Source organism: Perca fluviatilis, chromosome 17 (genome assembly GCF_010015445.1).
Source record: "Perca fluviatilis chromosome 17, GENO_Pfluv_1.0, whole genome shotgun sequence".
In the NCBI taxonomy this organism is placed as follows: Eukaryota; Metazoa; Chordata; class Actinopteri; order Perciformes; family Percidae; genus Perca; species Perca fluviatilis.
Genome location: NC_053128.1, coordinates 27,026,863 through 27,048,972, shown reverse-complemented (window position 1 = coordinate 27,048,972; position 22,110 = coordinate 27,026,863). Strand labels below are relative to the sequence as shown.

General features: G+C 39.3%; 1 protein-coding gene across 3 annotated transcripts in view; it reads right to left on the bottom strand.

Moving 5' to 3' along the window:
* The window catches only part of erbin (erbb2 interacting protein), a 52,818-nt gene that overhangs the window by 16,734 nt on the left and 13,974 nt on the right, over nt 1–22,110 (bottom strand). For 2 of the 3 annotated variants that reach the window (XM_039779811.1, XM_039779810.1), the window contains exons 3-11: nt 8,181–8,375; nt 7,729–7,846; nt 5,874–5,952; nt 5,652–5,741; nt 4,376–4,432; nt 2,044–2,107; nt 1,627–1,701; nt 752–896; nt 97–169 (exon numbers count right to left, since the gene is read on the bottom strand). In XM_039779811.1, coding sequence (XP_039635745.1) covers nt 97–169; nt 752–896; nt 1,627–1,701; nt 2,044–2,107; nt 4,376–4,432; nt 5,652–5,741; nt 5,874–5,952; nt 7,729–7,846; nt 8,181–8,366 — 887 coding nt within the window. In that variant the 5' untranslated portion in view covers nt 8,367–8,375. Of the gene's footprint in view, nt 1–96; nt 170–751; nt 897–1,626; nt 1,702–2,043; nt 2,108–4,375; nt 4,433–5,651; nt 5,742–5,873; nt 5,953–7,728; nt 7,847–8,180; nt 8,376–22,110 lie in introns of those variants that run through there. The other variant, XM_039779812.1, reaches the window with a different exon arrangement.

The window sequence follows — 22,110 nt, the reverse complement described above, 5'->3', positions numbered from 1 at the left end:
TATACGATCCGGGGATGGCAGATGAAAACGGCATAATAATCCACTGATCTCAAGGTTTTATTCTGCCGATATTAAAGCTATTGCGGTTACGCTTACCCTCCAACTGAGTCTGGCAAGTATATCAGCTGGTTCTCATCCACTTTCAGTGCAGTAAGTTTCTTTAGTGAGCCTAAAGTAAGAGGAAGAAAAAGAGGGAAAGAATTAGAGCGATGCATACAACAGCTCGGGGCAGTTATTGATTATAACTTGCTGTTGCACCACAAAGAGGACTATCCATTACAGCAGTTAATTGGATTATTTCATTCCGTCGTCAATACTATAATCAGTTTAGTAGCAATCAACCTCGACTCTACGGCTGGAGTCTTGTCAGTTTGGTTAGTTGACAGTTTTGACACAAATGTGATTTAGGTTTGATTGACTCATTCCCAACGTCCATTCATCCATGAAAGCAAAAACTAAACATGAAAAAAATGACTCCACAGTACCGTTGAAGGAAGACTGGGTTATGAGATGTAATATATTATTATTATAGATATACATATTTCCATGTGTTTTATAACCATACTTCTATATTTAACTCAACATCTTGTGGCACTACTGCACTGTGGACACCTATGAATTAAATATGTACAAAACAACACAGGAATGGCTCCAGGAATGAGAAATACATTGGCAATAGCTAAAATAGATTTGAGGTGTTTAATAATGGATTTTCTTCAAATAAAACCTCTGCATGCGCTGTAATCTTTACCGATGGAGCCTGGCAGCTGTGTGAGGGCATTGTTGGAGAGCAGAAGATCCTGCAGACTCTCACAGCCACAGATTTGCTCGTCTACCATCTCCAGATTGTTCTTGGACACATCCAGGTATACCAGCTGTTTTAGCATCCCAAGCATCTGGATACATAAAAGGGAGACACAATAAATACACAGTATTCACATTGAATCGTCATTACCCAAGGATTAGGCAGTTGTGTTGGTTGAATACAGAAGCAGTGGATTAAAACAATCCCTAAAACATCTTCGGCAGTAAGGTAAAGTAATTTAAGAATGGAACATCCCAGACATCCCAAAGATGGTCAAATTATTACATTTTAAAAAAGGTTGCTGTATTTAGTTTTGGTTTATATTACAGACAGGCATCACTGCTTTTAAAAGACCAGACTGTGATTACAGCTGATGCTGTTGAAATGCTGGCAGAAGAAATAATGCTTTAATTATGACCCAGTTACAAACAAGCTGGTCATTTGGATGAAAAATGAATCTCATGTAGCACATTCCGACTATCAAAACATCATTATAAATTAATTACGTTCAAGGGAAATAATGAATTCACAGCTGCAGATGTTTGTAATTATTATTGGGACATCTGCAAACCCAAAAGGCTGCATTGTTTTCTGTAAAACTGTCTAATGGTGTTCACCCAGCAAGAGTGTCTTTTCTAAACAGCAGCTCCTTCACTGTAGGTTTTCCGAGGGCTTAAAGTCTGATGCAAACTGACTATGATTCATTTTGATGAAGATTTGAGCAGACACATAGATTGAAAATCAAGGGGAATAATCTCAGGTTGTTGTTTTGGGGTGCAGCAGCCTTTGGAAGTGTGTATAGGATTGACTGTAAATTATACCCCAGGTAAAAATGTCAGTCTGTTCCCATCTATCCACAGCTCCTTGATTCCAGTCAGCTGCTCCAACACCTCAGGCTGTGGATGTAAAGAGGAGAAAGGAGGTTAAGTGATAGGGATGTGTGTGTGTGTGTGTGTGTGTGTGTGTGTGTGTGTGTGTGTGTGTGTGTGTGTGTGTGTGTCAGGATGAAGAGCTTAACTCATAAACAAGCTAAAAAAAATGAATCATAAGACCGGTTATTCATTCCACTCTGATTGTAATGTATTAATTTATGCTATCTTCCTGTGAAAACAAATTAGCACATAAAAAAACAGCGCTTCCATTTAAATAAAGGAATGAGAAGGGAAGAGATTAAGGAAGCTCACTACAAGAAAGGTAGAAAGCCCTGGGCATCGACAGGCCGACTGACAGATACTCACCACTTCAGTGAACTCATTACTCCCCAGGTCCAACCTCTCCAACTGTGTGAGCTTCTGCATGCTTCTGTAGACACACAGGACAGACAGGGAGGGATATTTTAACATCAACGGGAAAATCAGCCAGGATTATAAGCAATGTGGGTCATGTGCTTGAAAAAGGAAGCGAAAAGAAGAAAAAAATTAAATGTCAATTTTCATGTTATGTTTTGGAAAGCATACATGCTCTGCCTTTGCTTCTTTCGCTGAATAATTTTATGAGAAAATAAATACCTTTTACAGCTCAGGCGTGACAGAAATATGCTTTAAATAATGGAAAATGTGACGTATGCTAGCCCTAAGCCTCGCTCGCAGTTTTCTCTCCACATTCAGGTCACAGTCTTACATTCTCTGCTACACTGTAAACAAGCAGATAAAAACCAGGACTATTCAACTGCTTACAATGTTTACTGTATTTAGCTTATTACCAGTGACCGACACAGTGGACGTGACATTTCTTATAAAGGGTTATTTCACATTCTTAGCAGCAAAACAGATATCACTCTTTCCATTCCTCAAAAGCTACTGACAAGATGCCTTTGAGGGCATTTAACCCTAAATGGCAGCAGCAAATAGTAGCTATCACAGAATATACACAACTTAGTTTAAACTGACGTCAGACCGACAAACAATGTCAAAGTCTCAAAAATGAGAGTTAAAGTTTTGCAAGAGTAAAGAAAAATACACATTTGTATTGTTTGTGTTCTTGATTGATGGCAATTCCTCTGAACTATTTATAAAACACACTCGGGTCAAGAGTTTAAATTGTAAAATTCTGGCATGATGAAGAATTGGGATAAACAAATCAACTTTAGGCCAGATAAGGACTCAAACGAGTTTCAAATCAGAAATTTTCTTAAGAGTGAATCACAAGTTCAACAAAATGATTCTACATACGAAACAAAAGCAAGACACCATGAGTGGAGATGAAATGGAGATGCACCAAGTTCTGTTTGGGAACAGATATGATGATCCTTTCACAGCAGGGATGAACTGTGTTTTCTTAAAACACGAGTGAGATTCAGCACAGGAATGGAAAGCAGAGGCCCACCAACAGTACTGTGTAGTGTTGTTTTTAGGGGCTCCTCGTAAAATGAGAATGTAAGACATACGGCACAAATCATAAATATGATTTAAACCATTAGGTGATTTTTATTTTAGTACTTGCTGCACTATGAAAACGTTAATCATGTTGATGTACTTGAGCATTAGCCAGTGTGACATTCTTACCTCAAAGTTGGCAAGAACACCAGAGACCCCCATGTGAGCTGAAAGGGTAAGAATGAGCTGTGCTGGCTCATCTAGAAAGCGAGTTCACCAGTGATAAAAAAAACAACAAAAAAACACACACACACACACACACACACACACTATGGCTCATGACCCCAAGTTGTGAGGAACACAGCATCCTTCTTAAAAATACAGAGAAACATTTGGTTTATGCATGTGCTTGGTGTGTGTCTACACTAAGAGAAAAGAGGCTGCACTTTCTATGTGGAAGCCCTGAAAAGACTTCTACTGCGCCCCCTTTTGTGCACGCACACATTTGTTTACATCTCTGAAATGCTTGTGTGTTGCTCTGGCAACGTTCCCGATCATTAGTCCTTTTCTTTGTCAGGGCTCCAGCCTTTAACAGGTCTGCCCACTGTCACATAAACACAGTGAGAAGAGAGGATCCGCTCTGAGCTGCAGCACTGCACTTTGTACACCGGCTGGCCCGTCAGTTAGTCCGTGAAGAAAGCGGAAAGTGAGTGAGATAACAAAAGACACTCCGCCAGAGGGAGGAAAGGATAGAAAAGGCAAATAGGGAAATACAGTTTTGCTGAGAAAATGGGAAGGACATAAAATGGAATGATACGACAAGTGAAGCATGAGAGAAGACCGAAAGAGAAAGTAACTTCCCCCCCAGAATCCTCTAGAGCTTTCACAAATATTCGTGGGACGTTTAGTCTCACAGCGGCGCTGTAACCTTCTCAAACGGCAAAATAAACCTTACCACTGTCTCAGTAGAGGATTATAAAACCTGCCACAGCAAGCAGCCAAGCAAAGGGGGCTCTTATGTAACACCGTGGAAATTAATGCTACAGTTAGAGAGGTATGGGGAGTGAATCTACGGTAAAAAAATGGATGGAGGATGGAGGACACAGCAGAGGCATTGCAGTGGTTGTGAGAGGAAGAAGACTGAGGAACTAATGGTAAAACCTCTTGACATTCTCTTAAGTGCATCTTTAATTTGTAAATAAAATGAACACTTTATATTTAATGTTTGGAAAACATGAAGTACAAAACCACTTACTTTGGCAACATCTTTAACTGGTTTTCCCTCAGCTCCAAGATCTGTAGTTTAGTTAACCTGCAAACAAGTAGAAAGCCAATGTCATAATCGTTAAGTACTACAACAGCCCTTGATATTTAAATGACACGGTCTTAATGTGCTCATTTTCAGGTTCATAATTGTATTTAGAGGTTATATCAGAATAGGTTTACATGGTTTCATTTTCAAAAAACACCATATTTTTGTTGTACTGCACATTGCTGCAGCTCCTCTTTTCACCCTGTGTGTTGAGCTCTCTGTTTTAGCTACAGAGTGAGGCATCGCACTTCTGTTCCACCTTTGTTGGGAGTTGCACATGCGCAGTACCTAGGTAAGGACTACTAGCCAGTCAGAAGCAGAGCTAGCAGCTAGGCGAGCATTATAACGTGTTACAAAGTAATGCACGTTTGTCTCTGAAGTAAAGGCTGGACTACAATAGAGCTGTTTGGAGCAGTTTGTGACCATTGTTTTCTGTTGGAGATGGTAAGTGCCTTTGGGGTGGACTTTGGGCTTTTTCACTTTGTAAACCGATAACATGCACAAAAAAAGATATATAACACAATAAAGTTAAGGGGAAAAAGCAAAAAAGCATAATATGAGCACTTTAAGATCTGATCTTCATACTGTAGTACCTTCATTTCCCTAATGAGTTTGCAAATATTGTTTTAATATCTATTGTAACTGACTGTTAGTTTGCACCATTATTGTCATACTTAATTTTAACAAATATTCTCCAGCACTTAAGACACCCACTAGACACCTTTATCACATTCTACCTCACAGCAGTATTATGAGGAATGGATTTTAAGCCATGGCAACAACCACGATTGCCTATGCTGTCTTATCTTCTAAAAAACTCGCTATAGTGTGCAGCTACATGACAAAGTTTTGGAAAATATCTGGCTATTTAGCTGCTAAATAATCCACCAAGTTCACCCGCTAGTCACTAACTTTACGATCTGCCTTTACTGGTTACCTAAGCAGGTAGTGTACAGTGGGTTTTTCCAGCTTTTTCGCAGAAAGCAGATGCCTGCTGTGGCCGAAAACAACGCTAAGAGAGCTGTAAGAGTAAACCAAAACAGTTGCACAACGGACAGCTAAACAATTCTCTGTAGGTTCTTCAATACGAGCATCCCCTTTCACATCGTCATTTCATACACAAAAACATACACTTAATACCACACTCCGTAGCCTGAGTGTACCGTTTGTACTGTTCAGAAACCATTTCATCCTGATCTAATCCGGAGAACACACTGACCTGCCGAAGCTGGCTGGTAAGAACTCCAGGAAGGCATCATTCAGGTAGAGCTGCGTCAGACTCAGGAGCTGGGTGAAACCATCTGGGAGCCTGAAAACACATACAGGAGCATGAATCATACCACTCAGACACAGCTGCTGCAATGCCAGAATAGTTAACATTAAACCAAAATGGAGTTAATCAATGGTGAAAAGCTATTATACGAGGGTGGGCAGTACTCACTTGGATATGGGATTCACACTGGCTTCTACAATAGCGAGGACTTTGCAATTCTTGATGTTTTCTGGAAACTCCTGTATACCTAGAGATAAATAGCAAACCGCAAAATCAATAAATATCATTAGGAGGTTTTAAGGTACGACAACCATCAATTCAACATCTGCATGTTGTATCTCAACTGTTTTATTACCACAGACACAAAACAAATGACCGCTGTAAAAACCAAAAAGATGATCGATGATGCGGCTCGTGTTTAGTAGGAGAAGCTTTGTGAATGGTAAACACAGGTGGATTTTGAGCACTCTGTGGATTGTGAGTACAAGCAGGAAGGCTCTCTGCCTGAATTGTAGGCGCTCCAGATACATTAAAAGTGGCTCTGCACCATTCCTCTCTAAACAACCACAGAGACGAGCGCTTGAGGTGACATAATGAAAGAGCGGGAAAGGAAGAAGAAAAAAAAAAAAAAAAAGACCAGTGAGCGATAGTCTGCAAGGTCTCACGAAACATCCACAATGTGTTGAACTGCGAGAAAGGGAACGTGACCAAGTCTAAAGGTTTATTTCAACCCACTTTGTTTTGTGTCCAAAACACTTAGCACAGAGTGCTTGGTGAAGAAGGATAAGCTACATTTAATGTCATCACGGCACATGCAGCTCTGGTTTGTGAAAACACCACCACATCCTTCAACATGTGTTTAATCTAGGCCGTCTCTGCACTCATTCATTTATATGAGAACTACCTTTTTAACCTTGCTCTGTCCACTAAAGGGTTTTGCTGAGCATGCATATTCCTTTTCTGCTCTGCTTAGCTTCAAGGTTATACAGTGATGATGATGATGATCAACCATCTTATGCAGTAACCTGCACTGTTACCGCATTCTTTCAGCTCACAGAGCCTAACATTGTTACAGTGACAGTGATGTTAATGCTAAAATACTGACAACCTGTTTGAAGCAAAACCCTCTGTGATGAATATGCAACAGGATGTTATGAAAATACTGACATTTTTAAAATAGCACAGTCACCTGATTGATTCTATGTGCAGCTGGGCTTGAATACAGAACTGTCAAGCCTTCAGATAGTTTAGTTTGCAGCTGTTTCTTGTTCTAAAGGTCAGACTAGAACATTGACAGCGGAAGGTTTTTTTATCAAACAGGCAAAATTAAAAAGGACTTCTAGTACAAAGCTCTCCCTCATAATCAACAGTGTGAATGTTTATCTTCAAAGAGGTAAATGTCACACATTGACAAATGTTTGTTACTTCCCACTCTATGAGACCACAGACAAGACACTGAGTTGAGCACCTTGTACAGATACTTTCAGTTTCTGTGAGAACTAGTTCTAAGGAGCTCCATCCAGCATTGTTTTGTCCATACTACTCTGCCCTATGAAGACAAGCGTAATATATTGCAGGTCTTTGCTTGTCCAACCTTGGCTTGCCCAACCTTAGGTGATTGATAAAGGAAGTTTATGCGTAACTTAATACCTGTTAGGTCCTAAGGGGTTTTAAGTTACGCATTCTTGTGAGGTAATGTGGTAAAATAAACCTACAGTGGCATTTCATATCAGAAAATCTTTGAAGCAATCTAAACACGGTATCATTCATGCAACTCTTTCATGGAAATGTCATTTTGTTTATTCTTTCACTGACTGATGTCAGTTGCAGTCACGACAACACAAGGGCAACTACGACACTTACCATTTGAACTTCACAGGGAACTGAGCCAGTGGCTGTGGTCAGTTATCAGGTTTTAGCAACTTGATCTAATGTCGCAGTTTTCCATGGCTCATTTAACCTGCCAGTCAAAAATAATTCTAACCTAAAGACATACAGTAAAATATGTGGTCATTTTGCTTACTGTTTTTGCTGACATCAAGCTCCCTAAGATTGATGAGGTTTGCGATCGCTGTTGGCAACACTGTTAGGTCATTATCTGGCATGCTCAGTCGGTGGAGTAACTGGCAGTTAAACAGTTGCTGGTGGAGAGAGAGAGAAGAGATAACACCGTTCTTATTATCAAAAAGCACATGGTTGAAGAAGAAAACACAGAATAGTAGATGTTTAAATGTCCTGATTGTCTCAAAAGTTCAACTGCGTCATTCAAAGGCTTTTCTGTCTTAATGAATATGAATGTTGTAAACAGTGCACAATGCAAGCTTTTCATAAGAGATAAACTAGTTAGGCATACAGCAAGTCAATATTTAGTGGCCTCATAAGTAATGATATCATGTAGTTCAAAAGGTTTTATAAGTTGTAGATGGCGTACATAGGGAAATATAAAGTTTCTATACATCAGTGTGTGTGCCTTACTTTAGGCAGCTCCTCGATCTGGTTGGCATCGAGGTAGAGTTCCTGCAGGGTCTTCTCAAAGCTAAAGATCTCCTTAGGAACAGTCTCCAGGCTGCAGTGGGAGTAGTCCAGCGATGTTACCGCCTCCTCCTCACCCCGCAAGCAGCGGCACGGCACCAGGCGAACAAACAAGCTCCGCTTGGACATCCTCAGGCACTAGAGAGGGAGAACAGAGAGATATGTAAAGGGGGTAGAGCATCAGGAGTTGAGTGGTCCGCATATGTCTAGAGCTACTTTCACACTTCAGATTTAAGAGCTTTGGATTCTGTGGAAACCTTTAAAAAACATCTGAAGACTCATCTTTTTAGACAAGCATTTTATTAGCCATATAGCTTTGTATGTGTTGTCATTGCTCTGTTTTTATTTTACTGTAAAGCACTTTGTGACCCATTTTGTCTGTGAAAGGTGCTATATAAATAAAGTTTACTTACTTACTTACTTACTTAAGTGTGCAGATTCAGATTTTTTTTTTTTTTACATGTAATGTTTTTAGTGCAGTATAAAAGTAACACACACACACGACACACACACTGGTTTTGATATCTGATCAGTGCATCTGAACCATGACCAGCAGACTTAATTCTCAGAACTCATATGTTGTTTTTTGTATTGCTTCCACAGTGCAGATCATTGTCAACAGCCTGTGTCTAAAAACATGTGGAGATTAATGACTCAAGCTTTGATGAGGAAGAAATTACATCACAAATGCCAAACTTTTACTGATAACGAATGCAGGAGCAGGCCGTAACAGAATGTGGCAGCAGAGTCAACAACAAAAGCCACAAGGAGGCATAAAACTCTCTTCAATAAAGTGGCCATGCAACACGTTTTTTACAGTTAACTTGACCTACTCTCTATTCTGTTTAATAACTGAGCAGCCACCCATTAGAGAGCAACAAGGTAGTTTCAGGATGGAGAGTTAAAGTAATACATGTTATATGTCACCTAGTGTAACCATCAGACCCAAATAATTGAAAAGGGGATCTGATCAAACAGCCATTACTTTGGTGTGAACACATCCCCAAAAACCTCAAGTCCTTCTTTAAAAAAGGAAACTTTGCAATTTGTCAACCTGTGTCTTAGTCTTATATTTTTGTCTATTATGACTATTTTTCATTTATTTATAACATTTTACATACGACCTCCCTACAACAAACACTATCCAGTCTTTGTAAACCATTCTATGGGACTACTTTCTGTGTTGATGTGTGGTTGATTTCTAATAAACTAACATTTCCTGGAATACTGTAGGAGGCTTGTGCTACTGGCTTTTGTTCTTGCCGAAGTCTGCGTCTCCCCTAAATCTCTATAATGGAGGAGTTTAGTATGCTGTCAATGGAGGAGTTAAGTAAACTGTCATAATGGGCAAAATTAAGTGAATAATACCAAGGTTTACAGTTTGCCTTTAACATTACGGTTTTATTAAACGTATCAATGGTCTCATTTTTGGGGAATCAGGGAGCGATTTCACAAAAGCAGAATTTAAAAATCCAGGATAACTGATAAAGCGAGGCTTGACCTAGTCTAATCCGTGCATCCTGGCTTGGTGCATTTTACGACGGCCGAGCCAGGCTGAGGAGGAGTGACTAGGTCGAGCCAGACTGAAGTAATTCGGATAGATGCGAGTTTACAGCTTTCCTTAACAGACGGCGAGTTGATCATAGATTTACTGATGCTAAAATGGAGAATACGCATTGTGCATATACTTCACAACGAGTGAGCAGCAGCTTCCTATGGAAGTTTGTTGAAGTGAAACATTATTTGTAAGAAACACGGCCGCGGTTGTGAAACAGCAAGATCTTGCAAACAATCACGGACCGACTGAATGTGTACAGTAAGTAGCCTAAAAATAGACATTATGTAACCACGACTAATCATTTGCACACATTAATAGTTGTATATTTTGCCTTAAAAGTGAGCAGAATAGTTTCAGTTAAGAGCAGTGGTTCGAAAATGTAAATTTTTAGACTATCATTCAGTCTGTTCGCTATTGTCTGCCACGCGATTTTATTATAGTGGCCGAGTTCGCTTCTTCACATATACGCTTTGCTTCCTCGTATGTATGGACATCGAAAAGAAAGAAGCTGAAGAAATTGGACTCTAAAATCTAGAAACTATGAAGATAATTAAGTGATAAACTCAATGCACACTGTAAACATGACTGTAACAAGAGTATTCATCAGTTATTCTTCCCCCAGCAAAATATAAGGTCAAAAACCATTGGGGTGTCCTCTCCCTGTTGTTTCATGAATATACAGTAGCCTACACTATACAGTGAACTAAGACTATAATTTAAGAGGATTGTAAATTTTTTTCATAGGTTTTTGTAATTGTACAATCCTCTCAAATTATAGTTCCAGTTCACTGGACAGAACACACATTGTGTGCCAAGAATGGCAAATAAAATGCACATGGAAGAGTAACATACATGACCCTTTATTGTTAAAAATAAATCATCTTAAAAGATGTATTGGTCTCTGACCAGTCTGCCATTGTTAGAACCATTATAGAAACACGTGTATAGGACTTTATATATAGTATATATTATAGGCCTACTGCCCTTCATCACTGACTTCATTTAAAAACAAATTTGCAACTTGATCAGCTTTTTTTAAATTATCTCAACAACTGCTGTAGCCTAATATATTCTCCAAACTTCTAACAATATAAACAGCAGTCCTCATTCAGCAATATAACAGCACCAGTGAATATTTTTTTTTAAATAATGGTCACAATGTTAAAATAATAACAGTATTTAACTGAACAGCAATATGTAGGCATACCTATTTTAATGCAGGCTGATAACAATAAGGTAAAACCACTGCTGAGTGAACAGAACAGGCTCCAGGATTAATTCATCCTGACTGTTAGCCTGGTCAGGAGCAGGCTAGCTGCACAGAATAAATCTCTATGGTAATTTATGTGCCTTTGCTTTCATGAAACCGATTCAAGGCTTAAGTCATCCAGGATAATTGGGAAATCCTGGCTTAATCTGCTATCTAGGTTTTGTGAAATAGCCACGAGGTCTAAAAGGAGACCACAGTGAGCCAACGCTTTCCAACAGTATCAGTAGATGTATAATAGCTCTTCAGTGCAGAGGTACTTCTGTAGAAGGACCTTCCAAAACAGCCGTGGGTTGCATCATGCACACAAAATCATATTATTTCCTCCAAAGAATTGTGCTGTCAACGTGTTCTCAGATTTGCATATAGATTACAGCTGACAACCATTCAGTGAATGAGTGCTTGACACAATTGATTACACATACAGTACAGGCCAAAAGTTTGGACTCACCTTCTCATTCAATGCGTTTCCTTTTTATTTTCATGACTATTAACATTGTAGATTCTCACTGAAGTCATAAAAACTATGAATGAACACATATGGAATTATGTACTTAACAAAAAAGTGTGAAATAACTGAAAACATGTCTTATATTTTAGATTCTTCAAAGTAGCCACCCTTTGCTTTTTTATTAATAAGGGAAAAACTTCCACTAATTAACCCTGACAAAGCACACCTGTGAAGTGAAAACCATTTCAGGTGACTACCTCATGAAGCTCATTGAGAGAACACCAAGGGTTTGCAGAGTTATCAAAAAAAGCAGAGGGTGGCTACTTTGAGGAATCTAAAATATAAGACATGTTTTCAGTTATTTCACACTTTTTTGTTAAGTACATAATTCCATATGTGTTCATTCATAGTTTTGATGCCTTCAGTGAGAATCTACAATGTAAATAGTCATGAAAATAAAGAAACACATTGAATGAGAAAGTGTGTCCAAACTTTTGGCCTGTACTGTATGAATTGTACTTCCTATTTTAAAAGTTTCACTAAAAAGAAATAACGTCGCAGAGAACCCAGACGTGTTGTAAATAGCTTCCCATTACTGTTTTTCTTGTGGGAAGAGACTTTTCATAGGAAGGCAAAACGAGAAGCTGTTCATTATCGTGGGTACGCTGTATCCTCATTTGGGTCGAAGCCGAGGATAAAAATGCAAAAAGAAGTAGGCCATGTATCATGTCATCATTTTGGAAATCCCTGTCCTTCACTAGTTTCATCCAAAACTCCCTTAACCGCAAAATAAAGCCATCTATAAAAGCCAGAAAATCTTTCAGCTTTCAATCTGGTTGGGGGTTTAATGGATGGGAGGGGAGTTGTAAACCTGTCCTTTAACTTGCTACAGGGATGTATGTATCATTTTTAGAACTCGAGGTCAACACGGACGCCTTTTTACCGAGTACAGTACACTATGGAATGTGTTCTGGTCAACAGAGGCTTTGTTCCTCGGAGCATGTGGAGAATGTGACTTTTCCTCCCCCTTGTCTTAATCTGAGCACCACAACAGCACATAATCTCTGAGCCCTTCACTCACTGTGTATCCTGAATCACTAAATTGTGATAGCCTTGACCTACACTGTTAGTGCAGACTATGTGTTGGGTGCGTGCCCACATGTTTGTGTTAGTGGTTGCTAAAAGGATCTATGCAAGCAAATATATTATCTGAAATTTGGTTAACTAAATACAACCCATTGTCTTTGTTACCAAATGTATATGTTTTTGCATGTGGGCGCAGAGATGCCTTTATGGACAGTGCAAAGTAGGTGTGACTATTTTTTGAGCTACTCAAAATATCACCTAATAGCCAGCCACGACATTAGTCATGATATAAAAAAAAAAAAAAAAAAGATCAAAAGAGATATACACTCAATAGGTTTCCAAATTAAACTTTCAAAATTTGTCCAAAGTTGACTGGTCAGCCACCCCTCTAACTCAAACTCAATTAAAAAAAATGGGTGCATGTGTGCACACGCCCACACTCACATGAGGTATGCACAACCAAGAGGCTGTCAGCCTCCCACACACTTTTTGCTATAGCAGCAGGCAGCTCATGTATAAATACTCTCTGGTCGATCACCAGAGGGGATAACAGAGGGTTTGGCTCCATTCACTCAGTAACAAGCACTGAGCATATGGATGACGCATGCTATTCAGAGTGGGAGGAGAGGGAGAAAAGGGGAGTGTGATATAGGATAACAGAGAAAGGGGGTAGGTGTAGGTTATTGTGAGTTATGCAAGAGAAGAAGCAAGAGCAGATAAAGTGTCATGAGAAAAGTTGTGGGAGAGAGAGAGATAAAGCAGCAAGTGCAAATCAAGAAAGAGGAGACTAGATGTGGTGAACATCATAAAGATGGTAGAATAATGTATTTACTCTCACAAGAATGGGACCTAATAATGTGAAATGACCAGAAAATATGAAAGTTGGCTATTACAGAACAAGACTCACAGTCTAAAGCCACACTGGTACCTCTGCGAGGCTGTACTTAGGTGCAGGGTTGCTTTGAGCTAAATGCTAACATAAGCATGCTCACAATGGCAATGCTAACATGCTTACTTATTACTTTTAGCATTTTAGTTTATCATGATATATTTGCAATTAGCACTAAACACAGTGCAGCTGAGACTGATGGAAATGTCTGATGGAAAGGCATTTGGCCATAAACCAGTATTGGTAGTATTGTAGTATACTGTAGGTTGCCAGGTTTCGTAACTACAAAGGATAGCATACGTCTGGTGAAAAATTATATTATTCTTATTGTCAGCAAATCCTGTGCAAAGACCTAAACTCATAATGAATTGTTCTTACTAACAAGTATCAAAAATCTGAGGTCATTAGTGTGTGCCATAAAGTTCAACTGTTAAAACTATTAAAAATAGATCTAGTAGCCACACTGTTGCTTTGGGTGACACATCCTCATTACCATGAACATAGCCGTACTGTAGTTATTTTGAGTACACCATGCTAAAAACTACAGTGCCCAGCTGTTTTAGGAAGTTATTTAGAATAAAAATGAAAGTATATATAAATTAATTGTTTTTAAAGATCGATTTCTTCAGCTTGGGGCTGAGAGCCACAGACAGGGCAGGTAAGTCAGAAAGTATTGAGAGATGAGCTAAAACTTTGTTGGTTTTGGTCAATTTGTGGGGCTTTGTTGAAAATGACAAAACACAGAAGAACATCGCCATGCCAGCCTTATTATAACTATGTTGCACAATGTCATCAACATGCCAAGTAAGATAACTGGTAAAACAGTAGACTTTGAATGATAACCCTGTGAGTCAATACTTGCCAATTTGGAACTGCAGTCCTCCAAATTAAAGACTCTTCACAGAAGGAAGTTCAGCTTCTCCAATTAGGTCAGAGATTTGTCATAACCGACATACAAATCAACAGATACATATAGAAAGATTATTTTTTAAACCATGCATAACATCTGTTAACATTTGCATAATGCACAACACACTGTTGATGTAAGATGATTCCATAAACTGCTGGTGGAGTGAAGCACAGCACCAGTGTTAAACATCAATCTCCTACCTACCTAATGCCAGTTTTGGTTACGGTTTCTGTACCCTTTGCTTTTGTGCCAGGAAAATGTTTTTACTTTACTTGTAAGGAAACTTTCTTATAGAATAAAGAGAAAGTGAAATGGGCTGGATAACCGCTTCACTGCTCGGCTGTCTGTCTTGCTGATCTGGAAGGCAGCACACTAATGAGACCAGCACTGCCTTCAACATAGATAGGCTTATCCACTGACCTACATGTTATCGGAATGATGACTGCCTACATTCACCCAGCTTTAGTCCATCAAGAGCATTTGACTTTTGGACTAAAAAAGTTCAAGACATGCAATAGACAGACATGTTAAGCTCTTGGCTGAGATTTTCTTTCTTAGCCTACTTATTTAAGCAGCACATTTACTCAAATCAGTTTGCTAGTAACAGCTTGGCCTGATAGCCGTGAAATTGTTAAAGTTCTAAAAAAACACCAGCATTTATTCAGAAATTTCAAAATGTGTGGGCATGTGTGAATGGTGGACATGTGACTCAGCAGCCTGACAATGATCAATGAGGCTTCCTCTGTGCAACACTGAATGAAATAGTCCAGAGGGCAGGCCAGTCACAGATTCCCACTTTATTCTCCCAGTCAGAGACAGGAAACCACTTCCCTGTCACAACCTTTCTCCCCGTAACTTAAGTGCCTCCTGGGTCAGTGCGGTTGCTATGGAGATTAGGTCAAGGGTAGGATCGGCTCTCCTCCGACCCCCGAAATCATGCACAAAACACACAGCTGAACTTGCTCAACTGCTTATGTAGAAAAGTATTGACTGATAAAATACAGAAGGAGCTGTACAAAGGGCTCAACAAAAGGTGGTCCTGTGGTCAAAGTGAGAGATAGGTTATTATTATAGTATTATAAGTAAACTCTGAAAGAGACAGACAGAGATTGAGATGTCTGTGTGTGTTTCCCAAAGGTCACTGAGAGCTTCCACAGTGGCCAACAAGCACTCACTGGCCTACTTCAGTTTACCCAGTAGAATGTGTTGGGAACAAATTAGTAGTTTCTAAGGGGTCCCTGCTTCAAAAACACAAATTCCACTTTATGTCTAGTCTACCTTGTTGGGTTGTTCAAAGCCCATGAGCAGCCAGTAGAGCTGTGTAAAGACATGAAATAGACAAGGTAAAAGGTAAAAAGGTGCTAAAGGGTGCATGTGTTCAACATAGCCCAGTAGGTATTGTAACCCTGTTGTGTCTGTGTGCGTATGTATGTATGTATGTATGTATGTATGTATGTATGTATGTATGTATGTATGTATGCATGCATGCATGTATGCATGTTTGTGCGTGCGTAAAGGGTTAAGCGGAAATGAAAGTGCAGCATTTGACAGTAGCAAGCAGCTTGTGTTATTTATAGCAAATAGTACTCGTCTGGTTGATATGGCAGAATGTGATTAGTATGGGATAGCTCTCGCCTTATGAAAGGAGCTTTTGATCCAGATTGCAGTGGACTGTTACAGGATTGCTGGGCCACAGCTGAAATTTTATATTAGAGATTATGGCAACAAAAACAATGCAGGAAAAAAAAAAAAAAAAAAAACTAACAGCCTGCTGAGCCTGTGGGATACACTTGAATTGCCTCCGTCTGTAAAGGAAGAGGAAAGAAAAAGTCACTTCCTCAATACAGGGCGGAGCACCAGCGGGCTATAGGTTTGTTCTCTCACCCTTCCTATAACGCTTCCTATTACTCTTTTCAAATGGGATCATGTCCTTAACCACGGAGATCGTCTTTGTTAATCACAGACACTTCAAAACTTAGTGCAGAAAGAAAAGTTAGATTCCTCTGTGCATTCAAGCAGGATTCAATTCAATAATCATTTTCTGGGTTAATACATAATATTACAAATGTCAAGTTACACAATCTTTAGGCAGCATATTTTACAACAACTCTTTCACCTTGAGTGCACCACAGAATAAGATACCACACTGCTGTGTAATGCAACTTCAGGTTTGCAAACAAAACTATCTTTATAGGGTTTCCATTTACAGTAATCTTAGACTGCTCTGAGATTTGTTAAATTTTTAAAAGTACACTTGTGCATGCTGGCACAAGAGTGCAGAATGAATAAGCACTTGGCAGATTTTACACAGGAGACATACAGTAGATGTTGACTAAGAGTGCAGTCCTATATCCCATTGAGATGTTCCTAGTCAACAGGTTATATAACACACAGAAAAAAAAAGAAAAACTTCCACAACCTCCAAAAAAATTGAAATTAATTTCAAATTACATTATCCCTAAACTGTTGCTACTCAAGTCATTTTTAACGAAATGTTGAAAAAAATGTGTGTAGCGGTGGAAGGGTGGGATCATCTCTATACTTAAGAGCAGTGTAAAACATAGTCCCGAGTGAGGTCTTTCCTCTGGGCGCCTCATTAATAGCTTAACTTTCAACTGCAGTTGAAAGCAAAACAGGAGAACTGCTGCTTCTCAATAATGCAGCGGTATATTGAGTTAAGAGGACAACAGTTCAACAACTGACTAAGACACACACAGCCATGTCTCCATGTTCCATACTCTTTAAATCTTGCAGTCCCAAACACAGCTTAGACACATATCCATGCCTTCTTTCTTATTTAACCACTGCTGGTGGATAACATGCTGGCATTTTGCTAGCTGACATATCAGTAGGGCTTGATAATTAAACATAGGAAGCAACCTATGGATAGAAAAACTAAGCAACAGAAATCGACGTCTGGAATTACAGTTGAAAGACAACCGCATTGTCAGTATCTGTAGCGGGAGTATGCAGCTTAGTGGAACCTGAAGTTCCAGTTTTGCTCTCCCTCTGGTTTTGGTTCTCACCAGTGTTCTTAGGTCTCAGTGGTCTTGCGTGACTCTAGAAAACAAAACCATGATTGTTTTCTTTGAATTTGTGGTGAAATGAGGTTAAGTAATCCGATCTGTGACAAAGACAAAGTGCCCTTTTACAGCATCTTCCCAATTTTCTACTCTGAGCTGACGGCAGGCTTTGATAGACTGAAATCATCATAACAACAAGACTTGTATCTATTTGAACAAGTACTTGTAACCTACACACATTCCTCTATATCAGAATATGTGTAAGTATGGCTATCTTTTAAAATAAGGAACAAAACTGTGTTATTGTTGCAACAAAGGGCCACTGTGCCTCGAATGCACATGCACTAAACAAGCTGAAGCTGTAGAAAGAAAATAATTTAGTATTTGGTTTCTTTATCTGCTGTACATGAGGAAATGCTTAAAAGAAATCAAGAGTTTAAATATTCTCATTATTCGCAGAAAGAAAATATGCTGTCAAGCCACTCTGTTTCACAATTTCCAACAATACCCGGCATTGACCATAAACACACTGTTTAAAGATGTAGTCCTCCCACACACAATGACGTACAGCTACATGCCCCCTGCCCTGGCTAGGTCCACTGGGCTATGTGTTTAGAATGCTGACGCTGTGTTCGAGCAAGTGCGGCTTTGCGTTTGTCTCACAAATGTACAAACAATATTGAACATACCTCTGTTGTTTAATTCCAAGTGTTGTCCTAGATGAAGAAAAAAAAAAACTAGAAATTTCAATTAAAATGGGTTCACTGGATAGCTTTTAGGCTTTCCATTATATTCTGTATTGATTCACTATGATTTACCAGTTCATTACTCTTGATAAAAACCCTGAAAAGAAGGTTGTGAAAAAGTTTTCCTCTGATGAAAATGCCACTAGTAAAAAAACGGATTACCAGTCAGCAACAATATGCAAGACATTTACATGTTCTAAGATGGATGCTTACGTTGGCACATCCTACATAGGTGTTGCTGAATGGTGTATTAAGGCTGGCTGTTCTTTAAAGAGGTTATGACTGATAATATTCTCATCAAGTGAAATGGAGCGTGTATATTCCAACAACCCTTTCATTTAGCCATCACGTCTAACTGAAACCAACTTAAATTGTGTAAAATACATTTGACTCTGTCTTTTACAATCTGAACACTCAGCCTGGCTCACAGTGCAGAGGATTTCAAGTATTCTAAATCCAGAGCATCTTCATTTCGATTCCCTTTGAGAGGACTATCATAATTAGTCTAATGAATAATTCCCACATTATTTCTTCGTTACACTAATGGGCCTAGGGCAAATAAATGCAGTCCATTTTCCACTTTGTTTGTTCATGATTCACGCCGCTAAGGTTATGGATATGTCATGATCCCCCAGAGAACGACAAGACTAGGCATAAGGCAGTCCACTTCCTAAGGTTATGTCCTCTCTTCAATGCAACAAGGTGATTCATAAGCATGTTTATCTTTTGACCTTTCGTGCAAGCTGTTAACAGTCTGTCCTATAATTCACTTAGTAATAAAATGCTACTATGTAGAACATATGTAGAGCAACCCTGGCATTTCTGCTGTGTATAACCAAGCTAATTCTGGCACGATGAACAAAAAAAACCGCCCCAAAAAACTCTTAGACTTAAAGGGATATGCCCCCGTTAGTTGAAATAGGGCTTATCACGGTCTCCCCTAGCTGTAGATAGGGGGGCCAACGCATTTTTTGTGCATGCATAGTTTTAGTCCGCCGCCGCTAGTTAGCTTAGCATAGTGAATGGAATCCTATGTTGCCGGTTAGCATGATGTGAGTAAAAGTGAGCCAACAAAAGACAAAAAAAACGAATTACTTGCACTGAGACAAAAAATGCGTTGGCCCACCTATCTACAGCCAGGGTAGACCGTGATAAGCCCTATTTCAACAAACGGTGGCGTATTCCTTTAAAATCATTTAAGCAAGACACGAGTTTGCTTTGATTATCTTCGTTTCATATCTTCAGGTAAGGGAATGACGTAGAACAGCTCAGTTATGAATGAACGAAAGATTATTTTATTGGGATAGATGGAGACAAAAGTTTGTGTTTTGAAGGCTTGTATTTGTAATCTTGGCCATCCTAGTTCTTCATCCAACAATATCAGCGTGGGGTACTCTCATACCCAACTCAGTTGTTGCACATCAAGCAGTGGTTGTATCAGATTACCGATGATAACGGACACATGGAATAGTAAAATGAAACAATACTTTCTGCATAATTTTCCCACTCTGTGTGTTCCTATTGAAGATTATAATCCTACTGTATTGATATAAATTACAGGACCTACAGACCCTTTCCAAAAAATTTTAATATCATGGAAAAGTTTATTTCCATAATTCCATTCAAAACGTTAAACTTCCATAGATTATAGATTCAGGGCCCACAACTGAAACGATTTCAAGTATTTAGTTGTTCATTTGTACATAATTTGGGCTTCCAGCTCATAAAACCCACGAAAACAGGATTTCAAAAAATTTGAATAATGTGAAGAAATCACCATAAGAAGGACTGGACTGTTGGCCAGTGGTCCAAGGTCCTCTTTTCCGATGAAAGTAAAGTGTGCCTTTCATTCGGGAATCAAGGTCCAAGGGTTTGGAGGAAGACGGGTGAGGAACAGAATCCAAGCTGCTTGAGGTCCAGTGTGAAATATCCACAGTCAGTCATGATTTGGGGTGCAATGTCCAGTGCAGGTGTTGGTAAACTCTGCTTTCTTAAATCCAAGGTCACCGTCGCATCAGTCTACCAGAATGTTTTAGAGGACTTCATGAATCCTTCTGCTGAGGATCTGTATGGAGATGCAGATTTCATCTTCCAGCAGGACCTGGCCCCTGCCCATACCGCCAGAAGCACCAAAACCTGGTTTGATGCCCATGCCATCACAGCGCTTGACTGGCCAGCCAACTCGCCGGACCTAAACCCCATTGAGAATCTATGGGGTATTATCAAGAGGAAAATGAGGGGCACCAGACCCAAAAACAAAGAAGAGCTGACAGCAAGCATCAAGGACATCTGGGCTTCCATAACTCCCAGGCAATACCACAGGCTGATTGCCTCAATGCCACGGCGCATTGAGGCAGTGATTAAGGCAAAGGGATTCCCTACCAAGTATTGAAGATTGACGTATCGTTTTGAAGGTACCATATTTTGATTGATTTGATGTGATCCTAATTTCTTTTTTTTTCTGCAAAAACTGAGAAGTTTTTGCAGATTTCTTCACAGATTCTTCACAGTATTCAAATTTTTTGAAATCCTGTTTTCATGGGTTTTATGAGCTGGAAGCCCAAATTATGTACAAATAAACAACTAAATACTTGAAATCATTTAAGTTGTGGGCCCTGAATCTATAATCTATGGAAGTTTAACGTTTTGAATGGAATTATGGAAATAAATAAACTTTTCCATGATATTCAAATTTTTTGGAAAGGGTCTGTACATTTATGAATGTGATTGTAGAGCAAGGGAGACTAATTACCTGTCATCATCCACAGAAAAAGTCATCAGATAAGGGAAAGGTCATTATGGTAAGCAACCTTGGATTTGTTTCGGGTGTGAATTACAAGACATCATTGTGCATCACAATGAAAATTATTCTATGATACATGCAACATCGCATCATGACTTTGCGTAAACATACACGCCAATTTCCTACAGTCAAATGGCATGTTATCTGTACGGATTTTGAGCTATCCACGTGTATGTCTACGCTGCATGTAAACATGCACACCAAAAAAAAAAAAAAAAAAGGTTGGGTTTAGGAAAAGAACATTGGGAAACGCTAGTAAAAAAAAAAAATAAAACGACTGTGACCAACGTAGGAAAACAAACTGTTGGGTTTAGGAAGTCCTGTATTTTACCCAACCTCCCTCCGCAGACTTACATCCTTTCATACTACTCTCTACGGCGAAAATTCACACGTAATGTAGGTCAATGGCGGCCGAACGACGTTGATAAACATGCTAAAAAGCGATTATGCGTCTTGATAACACGCCAAAATGGCATACGAATTGGCGTGTCATACATACGCCACTTTATGAGATCAGTCTGGATACGCAAAATGTTTTGTGACAATCTATAATACATAATCAAATCGCCAAATAAAGCATTTGTTTTAACCTAGGAATAGGTCAAACCCTATTTATTCAGAGAATTACAAAGTCTTTCATCTCTATGGAGCTGTTAAGACAACTGAACTGAACCAGTGCATCACTGCTCTAAATGTCAGTGGGGCTGTTGGAACAAATAATGTTTGCCTCATCCCGCTCTGTTCCACTTGCAGGTCAAATACTGTATATATACTAAGTTTCATGATCAGAACTACACCCTCAGCCTTTTACGGGCTACCTTGTTGTGTCTCTGAAAGCCACTTCCTGGTGACATGAAGAGTGACGACAATTCTGCCGAGATGTGCAACAATTTCCTCTGACACAAGCTCACCACAGCCGTCAATTGACGCTGATTGTTAATTTCACTGTCAATTCGAAGAATGTGAAAGAAAAAAAATGTTCCACTTTCATACCAAAAGCACGACATATTCAGGTATGGGACATTTAGCAAATGATGGTTCTGTAGAGGTAGGCTAGTCTAATGAAAGAAGAAAACCAAGGAGGGAAGTCTCATTTAAAACTCTGTTTCACCTGCAGGTAAAGGTAACATTTCAAACATG